General features: G+C 48.2%; 1 protein-coding gene across 1 annotated transcript in view; it reads right to left on the bottom strand.

Annotated features, from left to right (window-relative positions):
* Positions 1-22130, bottom strand: part of CADM1 (cell adhesion molecule 1) — a 461138-nt gene that overhangs the window by 5570 nt on the left and 433438 nt on the right. Inside the window, 1 exon segment of the mRNA XM_060251647.1 lies at positions 20677-20730. Coding sequence (XP_060107630.1) covers positions 20677-20730 — 54 coding nt within the window.

Raw genomic sequence — 22130 nt, 5'->3', positions numbered from 1 at the left:
AATGTAAACAATTTTAATTTAAGCATGCGGCTACACTGGAACCTCGTTGCAATTCTAATGGCAACCAAGATTTATAATGCAGTAAAAAACAATTATTCTCTCGTTGATTAATACATTAACATTTTGGAATAGAAGCTAAACCATTGTCGCTATTCTACCCTCCTTTTTTATATATATATATATTGAGTTCAAGCGTGACACCTCCATTAAAATGATTTACCGGCCATCCCTTACAATTTAAGCACAGCAGCAACAGAAACGGTAAAATTCTTTTAACTTTACATGATTTGTGAAGTCATATGTGAAGGATTTACCATTTAAATCTTTCACTACAAGAAGCACACGGCCAATAAATCTGTTCCCCCTCCCCAACCCCTGCAGCTACCCGGACACCTAAGAGAAATGCGTTTCACCAGGAAGAGCAAGTGTGCAAATTCCAGCCAATTTTAAAAAAGATTTATCTCCATCTCTCTCCCAAGAACCGAGCCAATCTCCGAAGCCTCCACCTCTAATAATATTTGAAGTTTATCGATCAAGTGTACAGATCCATGACAGCTGAACGTAATAGTGCTCTTTGGAGGCGAAGCCAGAGTCGTTGCTTTTCAGCCGGTGCTCCGGATTTATGCTTTCTATTGATATTTCCAATTCTGTTGCAAGATTAAGCACCAAAGGATGTAAGTAAATAACTCGTGACCAAGAGGACTGTAAAATGCAGTTTAATTAAAAAACAGTTTCAATTAGGGGAAGAGTCCTTCAGTGGTTTCTCTTCCCCACCTCTACTATTCACCATTTTAAAAAAAAAAATATGAGAGCAAAACCCAGGTTTGTATCAGGACAAAACCCAGAGCCACCAACAGCCAAAAGCTCACACCCTCACCCCAAAAGGCTTTCAGACAACCTTCCTGACGTCTTTGCAAGGCCATGGAAGTGGACTGGGCCCTCAAGGCTGGGCAGGGTGGAACCACACACAAGGAGCCCAGGAAGTGATGCTCACTTGAAGGTGGGGGGGAAACCCTCTCTGGCAAGCTACCCAGTGAGTCCAGCTCTGCACTATGGACCTCTCCCGCCCACCCCCCAAAAAGATTAACAAATGTTTGTTTGGGGGTGAGGGGAAAAGGCATTTAATTGAAGAAAGGAGTGGAGTGGAAATGGTTTCCTGATAAGTAACAGGGAGGCTGCATGGCCCAGGCTAGCTTCATCTACGAGGGGTGAGGGGTCTGCAGATGGTGATGGGCCTGGAGGTCAAGTCCTATGAAGAAACGTTGAAGGAGCTGGGGATGTTTAGCCTGGAGAGGCGGCGGCTGAGAGGTGATAGGATCACCATCTTCAAGTACTTGAAGGGCTGTCATCTAGAGCAGGGGTGGCCAACTGATGGGAGTTGTAGGCAAAAAACATCTGGAGATCTACCGTTGGCCACCCCTGATCTAGAGGATGGGGTGGAATTGTTTTCTGTGGCCCCAGAAGGTAAGACGAGAACCAACGGGTTGAAATTGAATTTGAGAGTTTCCACCTCAACATGAGGAAGAACTTCCTGACAGTTAGAGAGGTTCCTCAGTGGAACAGGCTTCCTCAGGAGGTGGTGGGCTCTCCTTCCTTAGAGGTTTTTAGAGGCTGGATGGCCATCCAACGGCAATAAAGATCCTGTGAATTTAGGGGGAGGTGTTTGTGAGTTTCCTGGATTGTGCAGGGGGTTGGACTAGATGACCCTGGAGGTCCCTTCCAACTCTATGATTCTAGGATTAGGAAGAACTTCCTGACCGATAGAGCGGTTCCTCAGTGGAACAGGTTTCCTCGGGAGGTAGTGGGCTCTCTTTCCTTGGAGGTTTTTAAACATCTGACAGCAATGAAGATCCTGTGAATTTAGGGGGAGGCATTTGTGAGTTATTGGTTCCGGTGAGGAACAAAGAGACACGGAAATAGGGATTTGTATATTTTTTAAAACCACTGTTAATATTAGGATTGCAATTTTATGTTATCATTACTTGTTGGAAATGGCTTTCTGAAGCTAATTTGTATCTTTTTAAGATATGGGGTTCTTCTTATTGAGACATTTATTTTAACTGAATCTGATCTTAAATGTACAGGTTGGCAGGGAGCTTTTTCATTTTGTATACTTTTCAGATACAGATTTTTTGCCGTTCCGGAGAGCCTGTAAGACGGAGGTGTTCCACCGGTCCTATGGCTGAGGCAGACGGACGGGCCCCCTGCACTGATTCCTTAAAACTGATATAGCCAAGATTTGAACATCTAGGCCTAATCTATCTGTCCATACCATCTATGCCGCCTTAACTAATGTGAGTTGTGGAGAGCCAGTTTGGTGTAGTGGTTAAGTGTGCAGACTCTTATCTGGGAGAACCGGGTTTGATTCCCCACTCCTCCACTTGCACCTGCTAGCATGGCCTTGGGCCAGCCAGAGCTCTGGCAGAGGTTGTCCTTGAAAGGGCAGCTGCTGTGAGAGCCCTCTCCAGCCCCACCCACCTCACAGGGTGTCTGTTGTGGGGGAGGAAGGGAAAGGAGATTGTGAGCCGCTCTGAGACTCTTCAGAGTGGAGGGCGGGATATAAATCCAATATCATCATCATCTTCTTGTCTCGCCTTTAAACTGTTTTAACTATTTTAATTGTTCTTAAACTATCAAAGATTTCAGGTTTTCACGGCTGGTAACATCATTAGGATTTGTAGAATCTTTCGGGATCAAGTGCCATGTTCTACTGGAGAAAGTTTTCCTTCCAGACTGAACAGAGAAGCTATTGAGATTTACAAACACCAGCACAATTTTAACAGAAAGGAAGAAGGCATTTTCATCCACCAATCTTGGTACCCAGCTCTGCAAAACACCCTATAGACTATAAATTGCAGAAAGTCTCAGAACAACCAGCAAATTCCACAGAACAATCAGCACAGTCAACAACCATCTTCCTTATCTTCAAACCCCTTCCAACCCTCCCAGCAATTAACACGGAACAATGGTCACATTCAACAGCCAGTTTCCTTATCACTACCCTTCCAGGAAGCCCCACCAAACAATGGGCACATCCACAAACCAATTGCCCTTTCATCACACCCCCTCCAGCCTAGAAATAGCAGCTCTCCAGCAGTCCTGGCCTCACTCAATGCACAGCAGCCAAGAAGGTCAGAGCGCCTGCTCCGGCTGCAACGCCACTGAGGATGTTCTCCGCAGCTGAGAACGAAACGTCTGGAAGGAAAACTTTCTCCAGTAGAACACGGCACTTGATCCCGAAAGATTCTACAAACCCTAATGTTCTTAAACTGTTTTGATTGTTTTATTACGTTGGAAGTTGCCCTCAGCCCATTATGAGAAAGGGCGGCCTATAAATCTGCGGAAATAAAATAAATTAAAAATAAAATGATTAACTTGCACATAGGTGAAAAAAAAGGTAGGCTGACCTCGTCAGATGTCAGAAGCTAAGCAGGGTCGGCTGTAGTCAGTCTTTGGACAGAGCACCGAGGCACACCAGGGTCGTACTGCAAAGGCAGGCCATCTCTGTGGGAACCCTACGGGGTCATCGTGAGCTGGTTGTGACCGACAGCATTGACCTGGCTGGCCCAGGCAAGGCTGATCTCATCAGATCTCGGAAGCTAAACAGGGTCAGCCCTGGTTAGTGCTCGGTTGGGAGACCGCCGAGGAAGGCCAGCCTCCCCACACAGAGGCAGGCAATGGCGACCCTTGGCTTCTGTGATCCTTCCCACCCCTTTTTATAATCTTCACAGAATATACAGAAGAATTTAAGAGATGGTCTTTAGTGGGCAGAGTGATAAAGCTGCAGTCCTGAGGTCCTGCGCTCTGCTCATGACCTGAGTCCGATCCCCGGCGGAAGCTGGGTTTTCAGGTAGCCGGCTCCAGGTTGACTCAGCCTTCCATCCTTCTGAGGTCGGTCAAATGAGGACCCAGCTTGCTGGGGGGAAAGCGTAGAGAGCTGGGGAAGGTAATGGCAAACCACCCCGTAAAAAGTCTGCCGTGAAAACGTTATGAAAGCAACGTCACCCCAGAGTCGGAAGAAGAAGAAGATATTGGATTTATATCCCGCCCTCCACTCCGAAGAGTCTCAGAGCGGCTCACAATCTCCTTTACCTTCCTCCCCCACAACAAACACCCTGAGAGGTGGGTGGGGCTGGAGAGGGCTCTCCCAGCAGCTGCCCTTCCAAGGACAACTTCTGCCAGAGCTATGGCTGACCCAAGGCCATCCCAGCAGGTGCAAGTGGAGGAGTGGGGAATCAAACCCGGTTCTCCCAGATAAGAGTCCACACACTTAACCACTACACCAAACTGGCTCTCCTGGAAACGACTGGTGCTTGCACAGGGGACCTTTCCTTTCCTTTTTCCTTTAGTGGGTAAGCAAAACAAGGCCCAGGCAAACAGTATGGTCTTCTACCACAGTGGCCACTGCAGATGAGCACAGAGAGGGCAGAAAGGGGTGGGGGGCCACAGATACATACTTGGTGACAGCTAAAGGGGCAGTTGATGGTGTTTTGATGATTTACACCACAACATGGGGACTGGAACACTGTGTCCAAGCGACTCACTTGTCCAGCTCTGTCCCGGTGGCTACTCAATTCCCAGTGAAGGCAAGGACTCCTCCTTCAGGCTGGTCTTCCTGGCGATGCCAGCGTTTGGCTTCCCGCATGCACTTGGGGCCAGCTGCATTTATGAAATGTGACTCCCTCCTTGGGAACTTCCCTCATCTTTCTTCTTAATTATTGACTGATACTTCTGTGCTGCATCCTGAAAATCAACTTCAACTAGGGACAATCTTGGAAAAGCCATCTCTCCTTGAGGACCTTCATGCCCCTTAGAATCACAGAGTTGGAAGGGACCTCCAGGGTCATCTAGTCCAACACCTTGCACAATGCAAGAAATCCACAAGTACCTCTCCCCCCACACCTGCCCTCTGTGACCCCTGTTCCGTGCTCAGGAGATGGCAAAAACCCCACCAGGAGCCTTGGCCAAACTTTCCTGAAGAAAATGGCCTTCTGATCCCAAAGCGCTGATCAGCATTTCCCCAGGCATCTAAGAAGGGCCACAAGAACTGAGCTCTGATGCAGCCGTTCCTGCCCTCCTTCTCATGGTCCGCCTGATTCACAGAATCAGCATTGCTGGCAGGTGGCCATCTAGCCTCTGCTTCAAGGAAGGAGATCCCACCACCTCCCAAGGGAGCCTGTTCCCCTGAGGAACTGCTCTAACTGTCCAGTCATAAGAACATAAGGGAAGCCATGATGGATCAGGCCAATGGCCCACCCACTCCAACACTCTGTCACACAGTGGCCAAAAAAACCAGGCGCCATCAGGAGGTCCATCAGTGGTGCCAGGACACTAGAAGTCCTACCACTGTTGCGCCTCCCAAGCACCAAGAATACAGAGCACCACTTGCCCCAGACAGAGAGTTCCAACAATACCCTGTGGCTAAGAATCACTGATGAACCTCTGCTCCATATGTTTATCCAATCCCCTCTTGAAGCTGTCTCTGCCATTGAATGTTCAGAGAACAAACACTACACCCTGGAACAATAATGCCATGTCAAATGCTACAAGGGACCCTACATCTTCCTGAACATCACCTCCATATTTGAAGGACGGTTTCCTTCCATCCATCCCTGTGCACCAACTACGGTCATCAGGCAGCCATTTGTTGGATCTCCTCTCCCACCACTCAGGGTGGGCCATCTGCCATCAACTGGAGTCCCTGGGGCCTTTTCCATCGTGGCTCCAATTCTGAAGAGGGCTGGAGGACCCCCGATGTGGGGATCTTCAGGAGGCGTGGCAAGGCCAGTCTGTTTGCCGGGGCTTTCACCAGCAGCCATCTTTTAAGGGGTGGGGAGAGATTGGAGGTTTGCTATTTTATCTAGGTTTCAGCTGAAGATGTTAGCTGTAAGCTGGCTTGAGCCATGAGAAAAGGCAAAGTATATGTATTTTAATTAAAAAAATATCAGTAAAATATTCTCTCTTGCATTCATGAAGGGACAGAGAGACAAGTGATAGAAATATATTCTTGAGAACATGCGGTCTCCCAGATTCTATCCTCCTCTCTAGATCACTGCAGTTCAGGATGGGGGGGGGGGTACAGCTCCCCCCCCCCATTTCTTCTTCGAAGGTTGCAAAAGGCATCCCAATGCAACTGTGTGCATTGGTGTATTGAGATTCTGGTGTGATTTCACAGATGCACATCTCAGACTCCCAAGAAAGCTTCCTTCTCCATAGGAAATAAATAAATAAATCCTGAACCACCACTCTGCACATTAAACATGCTCTTTTGGCACACCAGTAATGGAGGGGAACAGATGCAAACAAAGGGAACACTCTGGCAAACAACATGATGTGCACACCGTTTGGAGAGGAAAAACCCGGAACAATGCAGGGTTTTTAATGGCTTCTTTGGAAACAAGATTAAGTAGCTCTGAACTCCAAAATGCACGGAGGACTTCAGAGGAGGAGAATTTTGGAAGCATCTCTAGCAGTAACACAGAAGCAGAAAACCTACTCCAAGCCGTATTTAATTTGGTGGATAGCGACACTTGGAAACCCAGCGGTGCTGTCTCCTACACAGTCCATCTCTAAGCCTCTGGACAAGACCACAGTGCTGGTCTCTCATGGTCCCTGCGGCTGTTCCAAAGAGTTATACCTGCCTTCCTTCAGGTTCTGGTCTCTTCCCCACCCTCTGGGGGCCCTGAGAAATGGGGCCTCAGATCCCTGAGGGCTGGCTCTTCATTGGTCTGACAGCTCCCACTCGCCTTCCCCCACTCTTGACAATCTCCAGGAGACCTTTGGTTGAAACTAGTGTTCCCTCTGAGTTAGCATGAGCTAGCTCACAGAGTTTTAGCCTCCAGCTCACACATTTTTGTCTTAGCTCACGAAAAATGGCCCCAGAGTACAACAATTGATGCAGTGGGAGCTAAGTGTGCGGATTCTTATCTGGGAGATAACCACTTTGGTGTAGTGGTTAAGTGTGCGGATTCTTATCTGGGAAAACCGGGTTTGATTCCCCACTCCTCTCCTCCACTTGCATCTGCTAGCATGGCCTTGGGTCAGCCATAGCTCTGGCAGAGGTTGTCCTTGAAAGGGCAGCTGCTGTGACAGCCCTCTCAGCCCCACCCACCTCACAGGGTGTCTGTTGTGGGGGAGGAAGGGAAAGGAGATTGTGAGCCGCTCTGAGATTCTTCGGAGTGGAGGGCGGGATATAAATCCAATATCTTCATCTACCTCACGGGGTGTCTGTTGTGGGGGGGGGGGAGGGAAAGGAGATTGTGAGCTGCTCTGAGACTCTTCGGAGTGGAGGGCAGGATATAAATCCAGTATCTTCATCTACCTCACAGGGTGTCTGTTGTGGGGGAGGAAGGGAAAGGAGATTGTGAGCCGCTCTGAGTCTCTTCAGAGTGGAGGGCGGGATATAAATCCATATCTTCATCTACCTCACAGGGTGTTTGTTGTGGGGGAGGAAGGTAAAGGAGATGGTGAGCCGCTCTGAGACTCTTTGGAGTGGAGGGCGGGATATAAATCCAGTATCATCATCTTCTTCCATGCCAGGAGCTCACAAAGTAGAATATTCGCTCACAAGACTCTGCAGCTAAGAGGGAACATTGGTGGAGACCCCTTTTTAAACAGAAAAGGCAAGCTGAAGGGTTATTTCATGCTTGCATTCTAGATTGCTTGTTTCATTTTTAAATGGAAAATAGCAGGATTAGTTTTGACTTCTTATTCTCTGGTGGTTTCCCAACAGTTAAAGAAAAACCACCACGGGACCAGCTGGTGGCCTCTGGCTGGGGTGCAATTTTGGAAGGAGCCTTTCTATTTTTAGCTGCTGAGGAAGCAAATCAATTTTTTCTAATCGGAAAGTGTCACAAGGTATTAGATCAGGCATTTCCACTCCTTTACGTAACTCTTTTTCCCCTTTTGAAGTCCTGCGAACGCAAAATATAAAATGAAATGCATCCTGAGCTGCAATGCAGATTTTGACTTCTTATTGAGTGGGCAGTTTCAGAGCTGAAGTCTCCACACCCAGCCGAAGAAACACTTCTACTGACATGTGCGAAGGCTGATTCTAGCACCTCGAAAAAGGCGAAAGGGCTTCCCTATCCTTCCTCAGCGTGCACACACTTCGTACATGCAAGATTTATGCCTAATTATAAACACAGATAATGGATAGTGTGCGCATCTGTGCGGGCTCAGGGTTGCCTCACTGCTTCACAATGGGCAGGCCTCAAATTCAGCAGGAGCTCACAGGAGCTCAGCTCCTGAACCTTTCTGACGGTTCCCCCTCTTTCTCCCCACCTACCTTGTCCATTGAATAGGAGGTGCAGCTGCATAACAATCCCTCGATTAGAAGAGTGGGCAGCCACCCAGCCACCAGGGGCTTTGTCATGCCCCCAGCAGCCCTCATTAACCCCTGGAGAAACCAATGCCACTCTTTCTCCACTTCTTATGTGACTTTGGGTGGTGGGAGCCTTGCTGGCCTTTTGACTGTTGTGGCGGGGGGGGGGGGCAGCCCAGGAGAGCTCCAGGCAAGCGAGGCCTGTTTGGGCTGACCAGATCTCTCCTTTCTTGCTTCAGGTTGCTTTTGGCTGTTGGGAGGTGGTGACATTTGCTAATGAGTTATGCTAATGAGCTCCACCACCTATTTTTCTACAAAGCGACCTCTGACATTGGGTCTTTCTCTTTTCTTGCTGACTTCAACTTTTCCTAGCGTGGCTGCTTTTTCCAGTGACTCTCATACTTCCAGTCTTCTTGTCATGTGGCCAAAGGACAATCGTCTCAGTTTGGTTATTTCAGCTTCCAGGGCAGGGATGTCAATCATGCAGCCCGAGGGCCAAATCAGGCCCCTGGAGGCTCCTATCAGGCCCCCGAGCAACTGGTTCTTGTCTGCTTCCTTCTCCCTCTCTCTTGCTTCCTTCTGCATTTCAGCTTGCTTTGCGAGGCTTGCTCAATCGCACAGGAGTTACAGGGCAAAACCTCGACTTTCTCCATTGGTTGAGGCTCCTCCCCCTCCTGGTCCCCTGGGGTGGGAGGGAAAGAGCCAGAGCTTCCCTTGCCCAGTTCCCTGGATTACACAGGAGAGATACAAAGAAAGCACCTTTAAGACCAAAAAGTGCTAATGCTTTAGCATGTTTTCAGGTTGTTGTTTTTTAAAATCTTTAGTCGTGTTTGTGTCCTTTAAAAACACAATCTACCTAATCTTAAATAGGTGCACACACGGCCTGGCCCGACGAGGTCTCATTTATGCCAGATCCAGCCCTCATAACAAATGAGTTTGACACCCCTGTTCTAGGGAGAGTCCCAGTTTGATTTGATCTGGAACCCACTTCAGAGCATATAGCAAAGACCATCCCAGAGTCCTGTCAGGGGGTTACAGCTAAGCGACAGGCAGTGACTCATCCATGACAGATGGCAATCAAAAATCCTTTCCTGGGTCACAAGGACTGCGCCTGATGTAGCTTTAGAAAACAATATTTGACCTGAAAAACAGGGATCAGCCAAAAACTGTGGCCTCAGTTATCATCGCTGCTAACTAAGCTGGGGGGGGGGGGGAGAAGGATCACAGACATATCCCTGAAGAGAGACAAGGGAGGTGGGGCAGGAAGGGCGAGAGCACCACGTTCTTCGCTAATCCTCATGTGCTACTCTTCCTTACGATTTGCTTTTCTCAGCACCAATTCAATTACAGATGCTACAAATCCTTCTGACATTTAATTCCCTCTTGTCAGAGAGAGCAGTAAACATATATACATGTACCGCTTTTCCATTAAGATGTTAATGTACACTGGAGCAAGCCGGCTGGGCCTCCAAGGAGCCTTCTGAGGGGTGCGCAAGGAAAGGGGACAGCGGCCGTCCAAGCCACGTGGGCTTCTGAAGTGCAAAGGGTGGCAACTGAGGAGAGCACGTCTGCATTCCCATGTCAAGGACTGGCTTGGCACTGCCCTGGAAGAAGCCCACGCTGTCTGTGGATGGAGACAGCTGGAAGTCACCATGCCCAGAAGAAACCGCCACATGTGAGTCCAGTTCCACCTTTGAGAACAGAATGTCCAGGGTAGAAGCTTTAGAGCAGGGGTGTCAAACATGTGCCCCGAGGGCCGGATGAGGCCCCAGAGGGCTCCTATCAGGCCCACAAGCAACTCACTGCAATCTGCTTCCTTCTGCATCACAGCTTCCTTTGCCGAGCATGCTCAGTCACACAGGAGCTACAGAGCAAAGCCTCTGTTTTCTCCATTGGCTGACCAGCACATGAAGCAACTTATGTACAAAAGCTCACAATGCCCAGACTTTTCATGTTTTCCCCTGGGTCAGGCTCAAAGCATTGACCATGAGATTTCTGAAATGAATGTCAATAAATCAAAACTAGGTTTGCAACTTACAGACAAGCACCTAAACAGCACACACCTGAACAGCATACTCAAGATTGGTGCAGCACAGACATTGTCTCCAGGTTTTGATGCAAGAATTCAGAGCAAGACGTGTCAGTTATCAGAAACTGTTAAATTAACAAAATATTGCAAGGGTGTGGTGTTGTGTGTCCGTTATAAAGTTTGTATCTCTGCTACCTGGCATTACATTTTATGACACACAGGGCCCAGCCCGACAAGGTCTCATTTATGTCAGATCTGGCCCTCATAACAAATGAGTTTGACACCCCTGCATTAGAGAGTGAAGGCCCCTTCATCAGGTGCCTTTGACTCTTAACAGCTTATTGCCTCCCAAATCTTGTTCCTCTAAGGGACTTCTGGACTCAAATCTAGCTCCTCTGCTGCAGACTAACACACCTATGCAATGAAGATCCTGTGAATTTAGGGGGAGGGATTTGTGAGCCCCAGCCATTGGCCAAAAAACATCTGGAGAGCTACCGTTGGCCACCCCTGGACTAGATGACCCTGGAGGTCCCTTCCAACTCTATGATTCTATGAACTACCCCCTGAAACGATGCCCAGAAAAAGTAAATTTTTATTTCTTGGTGGTGGTTTGAGAGTTAAGGAAATGACTTTATTGAGTTTGGCTCATTATACTAAAGTTTGCAACTCTTGGCTCAAATAGACCACATTAATCATCTTCCATCAATGAAAACCACCGTATTTCTTTATTTTGATTTCTATATATTACTCATAGCCCACCTTTCTTACAGGGACCCTGGGCAGATTACACAAAGTAGTCTGTACAATTAACAAAATGGGACATGCAATAACCTCTTGCATTAGGATTTCAGAAGTCCGGAGATACCAAAGAAAGCTGATAGTCAAAAATAAAAGGGAAAGAAAGACAACTATGCAGTCTGGCAGGACATCTGACCCAGCCTTGACCAGTGATAACAGTCCCAAACCAGGGCCACTCCAAATGAGAGATTCAATGAAAACTTTAAGAACCTACAACTATAAACATCTGAAGCAGAGGTCCATCAGTGGCTATGAGCCATAACATACTGTTCAAACTCTCTGTCTGAGGCAGTGATGCTCTGTATTCTTGGTGCTTGGGTGGGTGGGGGGGAACAACAGTGGGAGCACTTCTAGTGTCCTGGCCCCACTGGTGGACCTCCTGATGGAACCTGGGTTTTTTGGCCACTGTATGACAGAGTGTTGGACTGGATGGACCACTGGCCTGATCCAAGAGGGCTTCTCTTATGTTCTTATCAAGTAGGAATGTTTAGAAAATCTTCCCTTGCCAGAGTGTGACTTTTTACCCAACAGCACTGATACTGCTAGCCCTGCCCCTAGGCAAACTAGGCAATCACCTCGGACACCAGCCTTCTGGATGTGCCCAATTGGGCACCCTCCCATGTGACACAGTGACATCATCAGTGCGGGGTGTGTGTGTGGGTGTGTGCCAGAAGTTAGGCTTGCCTGGAGTGCCAAAAGGTCTAGGGCTGGCCCTGAATTCAAGTCTTCTTTGGATCTGTGTGGCTGGAATTTGTGTTCCAAAAGGCAGAAAGAACATTACACCAGGCTGTAGCCATGCAGAAAGGGGACATTCAAAGGAAGAATGTTTTCTCTTTTTTTACTGCAGAAATGGTGTCTTAGTTTTAGTTTTTAAAATAGTTTTGACTTTGCTGGAGCACAGAGGGAAAAAGATACACCGGAAGAAAAGCCATTTATTTGGGGGGAATGGGCTTAATGTATTTCTCAATGCATCTCTGTGCGTGTGTGTGTGTGTGTGTGCGTGCAATATTCTTTTACTATATACACAAGAAAATGTACACCCTTTCCTCTCACACACACATTCTTTTATTCTGCTGCAACACAGGAGCAGAAAAAACATCCTACCACAACTATAGAGCAGAAAGCAAATTCTAGTTTCCTTAGAAGAAACCAATTTCCTTTCCGAGTCTATATGTCTTTTTAATAGCAACCTTTTGCACCAATGCTCCAGTGACACCCCCCCCCCCCCCAAAAAAAAAAAACAGTACAAGAACTGAAAGAGAAAAAAGGCGCATAACGGGCAAAACTTGAGGAACTCTGGCACAAAATCTGTTGCATTCTCAATTTTCTTACTGGAAGGTAATCAAAGTAGAACCCAAAAAATACGAAGAAAAATGGAACTGGGGTAGCTAAAGGAAAACCTTTAGGGACAGGGCAAGAATGGTTCAAACTGCATTCTCCTGTAGTGCCCTGACTCAACAACCATAAGGAAGATGGTCAAATTCTACAAGTTGTTCAGACTGCAGTGTGCACCAGTGAAGTCTCTTCTGTATGAGGAAGGGCCTCAGTCAAGCCAGAACTGCTCTTGTGGATGGAGTGAAACAGCCTTTCCCCACTACTGTGCTGCTCTTCGCACACTGCTTCCTACAGTCCCAAGACCTAACAGTGGTGCCATCATTAGAAATAGGCTAGGAAAGCATTCAGAGCCATTATACTGAGCTAGTGCAACGGACATGATATTCTCTTCTGTAAGCTTCGTTGCGAGAGGGTAGGCTGCGCGGTACAGTCGGATCCTCTCAGTTCTCAAAAGCTACACAGGATCAGTACTTGGAAGGGAGACCACCAAGGAAGACTCTGCAGAGGAAGGCCATGGCCAACTGCTTCTTCCTTCTTCTCCCATGCCTTGGAAGCCCCTTGCTGGGGTTGCCATAAGCTGGAAGCTAAGCAGCATCATTACTTGGAAGGGAGACCACCAAGGAAGGCTCTGCAGAGGCAGGCAACAGCAGCCCTTCTCTGCTTCTCCCTCGTCTTGATAGCCCCTTGCTGGGGTCACCGTAAGTTGGCTGCAACCTGATGGCATTTTGCACGCTCTCGCACACAAATGCTTTGTTTCGGATTGCTGCAATGCCGCTTCTATTGCATTGTGTTACGTTATACTATTACACTGCAGCCTGCCTACTTAAATCAGTTACTGGGGACCGTGAGTGGGAGGGTGCTGCTTATGAATGACGCGGAGACAGCTCATCAACCGATCTGGGAACAGAATGCTTGACTTGATGAGACTCTGGTCTGATCCAGTGTAGCTCTGGTGATGGGAAGGGCTGTCAACTTACAGCCAACCTTTGACAACCCTGTAGGGCAGGGGTGGCCAACGGTAGCTCTCCAGATGGTGTTTTTTTTTTGCCTACAACTCCCATCAGCCCCAGCCAGCATGGCCAACGGCTGGGGCTGATGGGAGTTGTAGGCAAAAAAAAACCATCTGGAGAGCTACCGTTGGCCACCCCTGCTGTAGGGTTTTCAAGGCAGGAGACGTTCAGAGGTGGTTGGCCGTTGCCTGCCTCTGCGAAGCAACCTTGGACTTCTTTAGCAGTCTCTCATCCAAGTACTAACCAGGATCGGCCCTGCTTAGCTTCTGAGACATGATGAGATTGGATAGCCTGGTCCGATTCAATGCGGCTCTGTTCATTGGATGTCTCATCCCATTGGTCGCACTGACTGTGCAATCTGTCACAGATCTCGGTGAGAGAGGCAGGCTATAAATTAAGTAAGATCCAGGTGGCCACCATGTTGGGCTGAAGCATCAGAAGAAAGTTAAGAGTCCAGTGGCGCCTTTCAAACCTTTGTTGCTCTTAAAGGTCCCACCGGCCTCTAACTTTATTCTATAAATTAAGAAAGTAAAACAAGTCAATAAATGTTCAGGTGAAAAACTTGGGGCGGGAAGAGAGTCAAGGTAGGACAGAAAAGGACCAAGGAAGTTCTTCATGCCACTCTGCACTTGTGAGAGACAGCAGGCAGGTCAAAATACACACACTGGTACCGTTTTCGCACGCAGCTTACCTCGCAGTCACAATCCTGTTCCCTCCGCAGCGTCCGGTCGGATTTCCCACCATCTGCGTCGGAGTTACAGGAAGTGCCGCAGCTTCTGCGAAGCAAACGTAAACTGGGTTTTAGCGGTTTACGTTTGCTACACAAAAGCCGCGGCACTTCCTGTAACTCCAGCGCAGATGGTGGGAAATCCGACCGGATGCTGCGGAGGGAACAGGATTGTGACTGCGAGGAAAGCTGTGTGCAAAAACGGTATATATGTCAAAACACAAAAGACCCCCCAGAGCCCAAGTGGTGGTGGTGGTGGTGGTGGCGGCGGCTGGTTTTTTGGGTCCTGGCAGTTCCGTGAGGATGGAGAACTGCCCACGTTGGAGAGCAATGCTTGCCCAAAGCCCTTCTCCTTCCTTTGGCACTCTGCTTCCAAAACCACACTCCTCATTGCTCCACAGCCCGGACAGCATGGTGCTTAATACAGCACAGCTGATCCTGTTTAACACCTGGGGCACCATAGAAGCAAAGTACTTTAAGGAGCACCGGGCGGTTTATTGCAGTGATTTAACACTTCTGCTCCGCGGGGCCTTGTTTCCCTCTTCCTTGTTTAACTATTTTTTTGCTAAGTTATGTAGACTGAGGCATTAAAACACTCTGTTTGGGGAAGAGGGGGGGGGCTGCCTGACAGAGCTGAAGTTTCTCCTCTGCGCATTTGTGTAATAAAAGCAACGTTCTGACAGAAATCTTTTGTGCAGGCCCAGCCTGGCTGTTAATTTTCACACACATTCAGCTCCCTCCCACCAAGGTTTAACGGCTCTCCCACTTCCAAAAGGAGATGCATTTTTTAAAACTGTGATTACTTCCCCTTCCCCAGCATAAAATTTTCATGCGAGATGTAATGAGAGGCTACAATTGTGTGGGCTACGAATTCTCAAACTCTGCGAGGCTGAGAGTGGATCTTGAACTTTGGCCCGAGGAGTTCTCCTGTGTGTCACAGCAACAAATATTAATGGCTCTATTAACCAGCTATATTAACCGGGCAGGGGCAGCAAATATTAACGGCTACATTGAAACAGAATTAGCCAGTAGCCACAAACTGGGAGGGAGAAAAGCTCTCTCCAAAATGGTTTCTCTTGACAAATCTCCAGCTTCTGTTTAGCAGGGCCCGTTTTATGAACTGCAAGCAGATCCTGACCTCACCCAAAAATCCCCTTCGAGATAATTGACAAACAATATCTGTCATTATTCAGCACAGCCGGCACGGAGAAAACCGTGTCTCTGGCAAATTGCCTATTTGGGCTGCGTGCTGATCAGTGCAATCTGACATTTGCAGGGTGCCAAAATACAACCAGAAATGTTGCTGTTAGATGCGGGGGTTTCTTCCAACTGCCTGCGACCACCAGCAAAAAAATCTTGACATGCACACAAACCAGAGAGTTCTCCTAAGACCTCACTCTTGGGCTTCTTCCTTTCCTTGCTCCTTTCATTCCTTTTGTTAGTGCCCCAGAAGCACGAAGCAGAGGAAGAGAGAATAAGAACTGCTGGGAGGAAAGGGTTTAGGACTACAGATATAAATGCTAATCTCCAAAAGCTCTCCTCAAGATTCATTTTTGGGAAGGCTTCCATGGGAACTTGGTGCAACTCCTTTCAACATGAATGGACAACACAGAGTGGCAGCTCCTTTTGGGATGGGAGTAGAGCCAGAAGCCCAGTTGGCCATGAAAAGAAGTTCCACAGGGGAACCCCTCTCATGTTCACCCAGTGGCAATAGCTAATGGGGCAGTTTGCCAAAATCCATAAAAAAGCTTTTCATGGGATTTGGAAGATGCAAAGGGCTCGCTGGAGCATGTTAGAAGGTCCTATCATAAAACAGGCCCAGAAGATCTCGAGACGATCTCCAAAACTGGCCAACTGCTTAAGAAAACGGTTTCCAAAGGGCCGCTGTCCTCTCCCCTGTGAAATACACACTGTGTTTATCCATAATAACCTAGAGGGGCTGAAATGGGGACTAGAAAGTGCCAGGAACAGATAATATTATTCATTATCCCAGCCTCACATTAAGTGTGCTACACCTATTCTAATTTATTGATGGGCTATTTAAAGCCGGTGTTAACCTGTTTGTCTTGTATTATAATTGAATTTGGTCTCTAATTTAAGTGAGCCAAATTCAAGGAGTTCATCCTTCCTCAATCAATACGTTCCCCTTCAGTGACCCATTTCGAGATAGCTTCATAAAAAATAATGCATTTTGTTTTAATAAATTTAATCACTATGACAGGTGCTCAATTTTTATTGGCTGCTTCTGCAGACATCTCTTTGCCGGAGAACAAAGCCACGCTTACAATCAATAGTAATTGATTAATCAGCATCCCCCATGAACAAAGGTGCTAATCAGTTTTTGATTAGTTAATCAAACTACACGGAGAGGCTACACGGGTCCCTTTTGATTGCACCGTGTTCAACAACATTTGTATCTGGAGCAAAATCTTAACAGTGGGCTGTGTCTGGAAGAAACACAGTGAATAAATGCGACTGAATTGCTTCAGTCAGACACAAATGGGGAAATCTGCAAAGCTACTGGACAAAGGCAGGCAGGGAGTGAGAGACGAGCCTCAGCTCTGATCTGCACTCTCATCCAAACCTCACTGATGATGCTGAAGAGTTCCAAAAAGGCCAGCGGTTGTCATGATCCACCCAACTAAGCAACTCTAATTTAAATCCATGGGAGAAGTGCAAGAACATGGGCACACTTGAACGCAAGGTCTATCTGTTCTGAGTGAGCTAGCGTGGAAGGGCCTCTCTTAAGTAACTTCAGTGTGACAGCCCGCCTAATGGGCACAGCAGGAAACCAACATGGACACAGGAAACCCAAATCCGCCAGACTAGAAGGCTGATTTGCTTGTGGAAAAGGCAGGCGAAGACGGAGGGGAGGGGGGGAAACACTGTGGCAGGCACAGGAGCTTTTCCACCACAACCTTCAAGCCAATCAGAAAGTGGATGTGTAGTCTGGTGTCATGTGATATGCATTTACAAGAACATGAGGCTACACTTCATGCTGAACCAGACCCTTGGTCAGTACTGTCTACTCAGACTGGCAGAGGATCTCCAGGGTTTGAGGTAGAGGTTCTTCACATCACCTGCTGCCTGATCCTTTTACCTGGAGAGGATGCCAGGGATTGTACCTGGGACCTTCGGCATGTCAAGCAGATGCTCTGCCACTGAGCCACGGCCCCTACACAGGACTCATGAAGTTGCCTTCTACTGAAGCAAACCCTTGATCCATCAAGGTTGGTATTATCTACTCAGACTGGCAGCAGTTCTCTGGGGTCTCAGGTAGAATTTTTACACATGGCCATGTCCTTCTTAACTGGAGAGGCCAGATCTCAGAAACTAAGTAGTGTTGGGCCTGGTTAGTTCTTGGGTTGCTTTGCAGAGACACATAAGAACATAAGAAAAGCCATGTTGGATCAGGCCAGTGGCCCATCCAGTCCAACACTCTGTGTCACATAAGAACATAAGAGAAGCCATGTTGGATCAGGCCAGTGGCCCATCCAGTCCAACACTCTGTGTCACATAAGAACTCAAGAGAAGCCCTGTTGGATCAGGCCAATGGACCATCCAGTCCAACACTGTGTCACATAAGAACATAAGAGAATGGCCCATCCAGTCCAACACTCTGTGTCACACATAACAACATAAGAGAAGCCATGTTGTATCAGGCCAATGGCCCATCCAGTCCAATACTCTGTGTCACATAAGAACATAAGAGAAGCCATGTTGGATCAAGCCAATGGCCCATCCGGTCCAACACTCTGTGTCACACATAACAACATAAGAGAAGCCCTGTTGGATCAGGCCAATGGCCCATCCAGTCCAAAACTCTGTGTCACATAAGAACACAAGAGAAGCCCTTTTGGATCAGGCCAATGGCCCATCCAGTCCAACACTCTGTGTCACACATAACAACATAAGAGAAGCCATGTTGGATCAGGCCAATGGCCCATCCAGTCCAACACTCTGTGTCACACATAACAACATAAGAGAAGCCCTGTTGGATCAGGCCAATGGCCCATCCAGTCCAAAACTCTGTGTCACATAAGAACACAAGAGAAGCCCTTTTGGATCAGGCCAATGGCCCATCCAGTCCAACACTCTGTGTCACACATAACAACATAAGAGAAGCCATGTTGGATCAGGTCAATGGCCCATCCAGTCCAACACTCTGTGTCACACATAACAACATAAGAGAAGCCCTGTTGGATCAGGCCAATGTCCCATCCAGTCCAAAACTCTGTGTCACATAAGAACACAAGAGAAGCCCTTTTGGATCAGGCCAATGGCCCATCCAGTCCAACACTCTGTGTCACACATAACAACATAAGAGAAGCCATGTTGGATCAGGCCAATGGCCCATCCAGTCCAACACTGTGTCACATAAGAACACAAGAGAAGCCCTGTTGGATCAAGCCAATGGACCATCCAGTCCAACACTCTGTGTCACACATAAGAACATAAGAAAAGCCATGTTGGATCAGGCCAATGGCCCATCCAGTCCAACACTCTGTGTCACACATAAGAACATAAGAGAAGCCATGTTGGATCAGGCCAATGGCCCATCCAGTCCAACACTCTGTGTCACACATAACAACATAAGAGAAGCCCTGTTGGATCAGGCCAATGGCCCATCCAGTCCAACACTCTGTGTCACACATAAGACCATAAGAGAAGCCATGTTGGATCAGGCCAATGGCCAATCCAGTCCAACACTCTGTGTCACACAGTGGCCAAAAAAACAAGTCCCATCAGGAGGTCCACCAGTGGGGCCAGGACTACCACCCCTCCCTCGTACCAAGAATACAGAGCATCACTGCCCCAGACAGAGAATTCCAATAATATCCTGTGGCTATTGCTCCATATGTTTATCTATGCAATGGCAAACCACCCATTTTCTTCTGTTGCCTTGAAAACTCTCTGAGTCAGCTATAAGTCAGTTATGCCTTGACTGAACTTTTTACTACCAAAGACAGAGGGTGGAAAGTTAAAAGACAAATACACAATGCCCTGTGTGTGTGTGTGTGTGTGTTGACCCTTAATGAAGTTTAGTGAAATTGAAAAGTGCTAGACTTAGAATCATAGAGTTATAAGGGACCTCCAGGGTCATCTAGTCCAACCCCCTGTACAATGCAGGAAACTCACAAACACCTCCCCCTAAATTCACAGGATCTTCATTGCTGTCAGATGGCCATCTAGCCTCTCTTTAAAAACCTCCAAGGAAGGAGAGCCCACCACCTCCCAAGGAGGAAGCCTGTTCCACTGAGGAATCGCTCTAACGGTCAGGAAGTTCTTCCTAATGTTGAACTGGAAACCCTTTTGATTTAATTTAAACCCACTGGCTCTGGTCCGACCTTTTGGGGCCACAGAAAACAATTCCACACCCTCCTCTATAGGACAGCCCTTCAAGTACTTGAAGATAGTGATCATATCACTTCTCAGCCGCCTCCTCTCCAGGCAAAACATGCCCAGCTCCTTCAACCCTTCCTCATAGGACTTGGTCTCCAGACCCCTCACCAACTTCGTCGCCCTCCTCTGGATAGCCCTGCCCTGTATAGCTCAGATTAGCTAAATCTCATCAAATGCTAGAAACTAAGCAGAGTCAGCTCAGGTTGGATGGGAGTCCAGGGTTGCTACACAGAGACAGGCAATGGAAAACCACCTCTGAATGTCTCTTGCCTTGAAAACCCTACTGGGTCGCCATGATTCTGCTGGGACTTGATTCCAACAAACAAACAAAATATTTGGACAAAGGTGTTCCGACCCCCATCAGACAGCCTGCCTCAGGCACAGCACAGCACCGCCCTTCCTTTCTCTCCCCCAGAACTTCTGAAAGAAAAACCAAAACAGGGAACGCAAACTTCACCTCCCGGGGGAGAGTTGAGATATACAGAGTGCCAAATGTGATGATCAAGGGGACCTAGACATGGGGGGAGGAACTACTTGTGTGTCACATGTTTCATGTCTCCTGTGAAAATCAGGCCGGGTGGAAGCGTATGGAGCACAAGAAAGCCACGCCCCAGCCACGCCCACCACAGGCAGCTCCAGAGTTCCAGTCCAACTGCCCTGCCGCCACATGAATTGGGCATCCTCCTGTAGTTAACACACGTAACAGAAATGTCATCAGAATTTTTCTCTGATCAGGATGCCAAATATTATTTCCAGCAACGGAGCTCGCAGCGGCTGCTGGACAGCCTGCCAGGAGGACTGTGAGGCTCTGCCCCCGTCCGCCTCCCACCACCCCAAATTTTGCAGGGTGGCATGGGAAGAGGGAAACCCAGGGGACGGGGAGGCAGAGGTGAGGGGGGGGGAGGCTCCCGGCGATGGGCCTTTGCAGCTGATTCCCTTGTTAGAAAAAGACACCAACACACATGGACACCCAGCCAGGATGCAAACAAGGTGGGAAGCAAATTCGCAGACGGAGCTGCCAAATCGGCTTAGCCTAAAGACCGGCCCTTACCTGAGAGGTCCCCAGAGTCCAGCTCCTCGGCAGAATTGGGAAACTGAGTAAAGCCTTACAAGCAAAAAAACAAACTCATTTTTCTTTGCGCTCAAGGGACAAGACAACAAAACACTTAAGAGAGAAACCAAACGCTGGCCGCCTGGCCCAGACTGCACTGACAGGTGAGCCCGCAGAAGAGGCGACTTAATTGAAGCATGGGCATGATATATTTTGGCCTCTTTTAACATAACCGGTGGGCTGCCCAGGACTTTTTGGCCTGCACCACAGAAACACACACCAAACGCGGAGAATGTTCAAAATCATTCAGTCATATCTGCATGCAACCCCCCTACCTCCCCCCCCCCAAAAAAAAAATATTGCTAAGAACACCAAGGCAGGGCGATGCGTCTCCTTAGGGAACAACCCTTTGTAGAGGAAACACAGCCCAAAAAAGTGAAACTGTGTTCTAGGTTTCAGTGTGAATTTAAATCCCTGGGCAATGCCAGCTAAGATTGCCTGTTATCAGCGCAGAGAGAGATTGGATTGCACTTTTCAAAACTACAGGAACAAAACGTGGAGATTGGGTGTTGCATTTTCACAGAGGGGGAAAAAAAAATAACAATCTGATAGGGAAGGTCTTAGAAAAATCCCCAAAGCAATCTGTTTCTGGGAAAGTCACCTCGAAGCTGATAAAAAACCTCTTCCTGAAACCTCAATTAAAAAAAACCAAACAACAAAACTGGTTTTCACAGCCACCTCCTTGTAAAAAGGAAGGTGCCCCCTCCTCCCCTCCCCAAATTGGGATACAAGTTGTTTTGAAATTTCTTAGCCAAAGGCTAAAAGGAGATCCAGCGCCCCAGGAGATGAGAGAGCTTCAAGGGCCAAGCAAGAGAAGGCAGAATTCCATGTCTGGCCCCCCCTCCCCCAAAGCACTCTCAAAGGCTGATGGGGGGGGGGGACTGCAGATCGTTTGCCTGCAAAGGGTAAAAGGCACCCCCGGGGCTGCCTGTTTGTGCTCCTGCAGGGGAGAAAGCAGCTTCTGAGGCCCAGTTCTGAGCTGGCAAATGACTGCGGGGGGGGGAGGGGGGGTTTCCATGACCCCTACCCACTGCTCCTCTTTACTCAGATGGACACTGCTTCTTTCCTTTGAAAGCAGGCCGTCTCCAAGAGGTCGATCCAAGCGGGCAGCCGGGTTGGTCTGAAGCACTTGAACAAAGCAGGAGTCAAGTTGCAACTTTAAGACCAACCAAGTGTGTGTGCTCTCTAAGCACACTTCATCAGACGAAAGCTCACGAAAGCGGACGCTCTGAATAAAACTCGGTTGGTGTTAAAGGTGCAACTTGACTCCTGCTCTCTCCAAGAGGGGCAGAGGAGAGCCATATGGGCGCCATCAGAGGACTGTTGTACGCCTTTAGATGGCAGAAGCCAAGGAGAGGTGGTCACTTTGTCTCTGACCCCCCCCCCCCCATTGT

This window comes from Heteronotia binoei, chromosome 12, assembly GCF_032191835.1.
Source record: "Heteronotia binoei isolate CCM8104 ecotype False Entrance Well chromosome 12, APGP_CSIRO_Hbin_v1, whole genome shotgun sequence".
In the NCBI taxonomy this organism is placed as follows: Eukaryota; Metazoa; Chordata; class Lepidosauria; order Squamata; family Gekkonidae; genus Heteronotia; species Heteronotia binoei.
The sequence above is the reverse complement of the archived record's forward strand: the minus strand, read 5'-3'. Positions and strand labels throughout refer to the sequence as shown.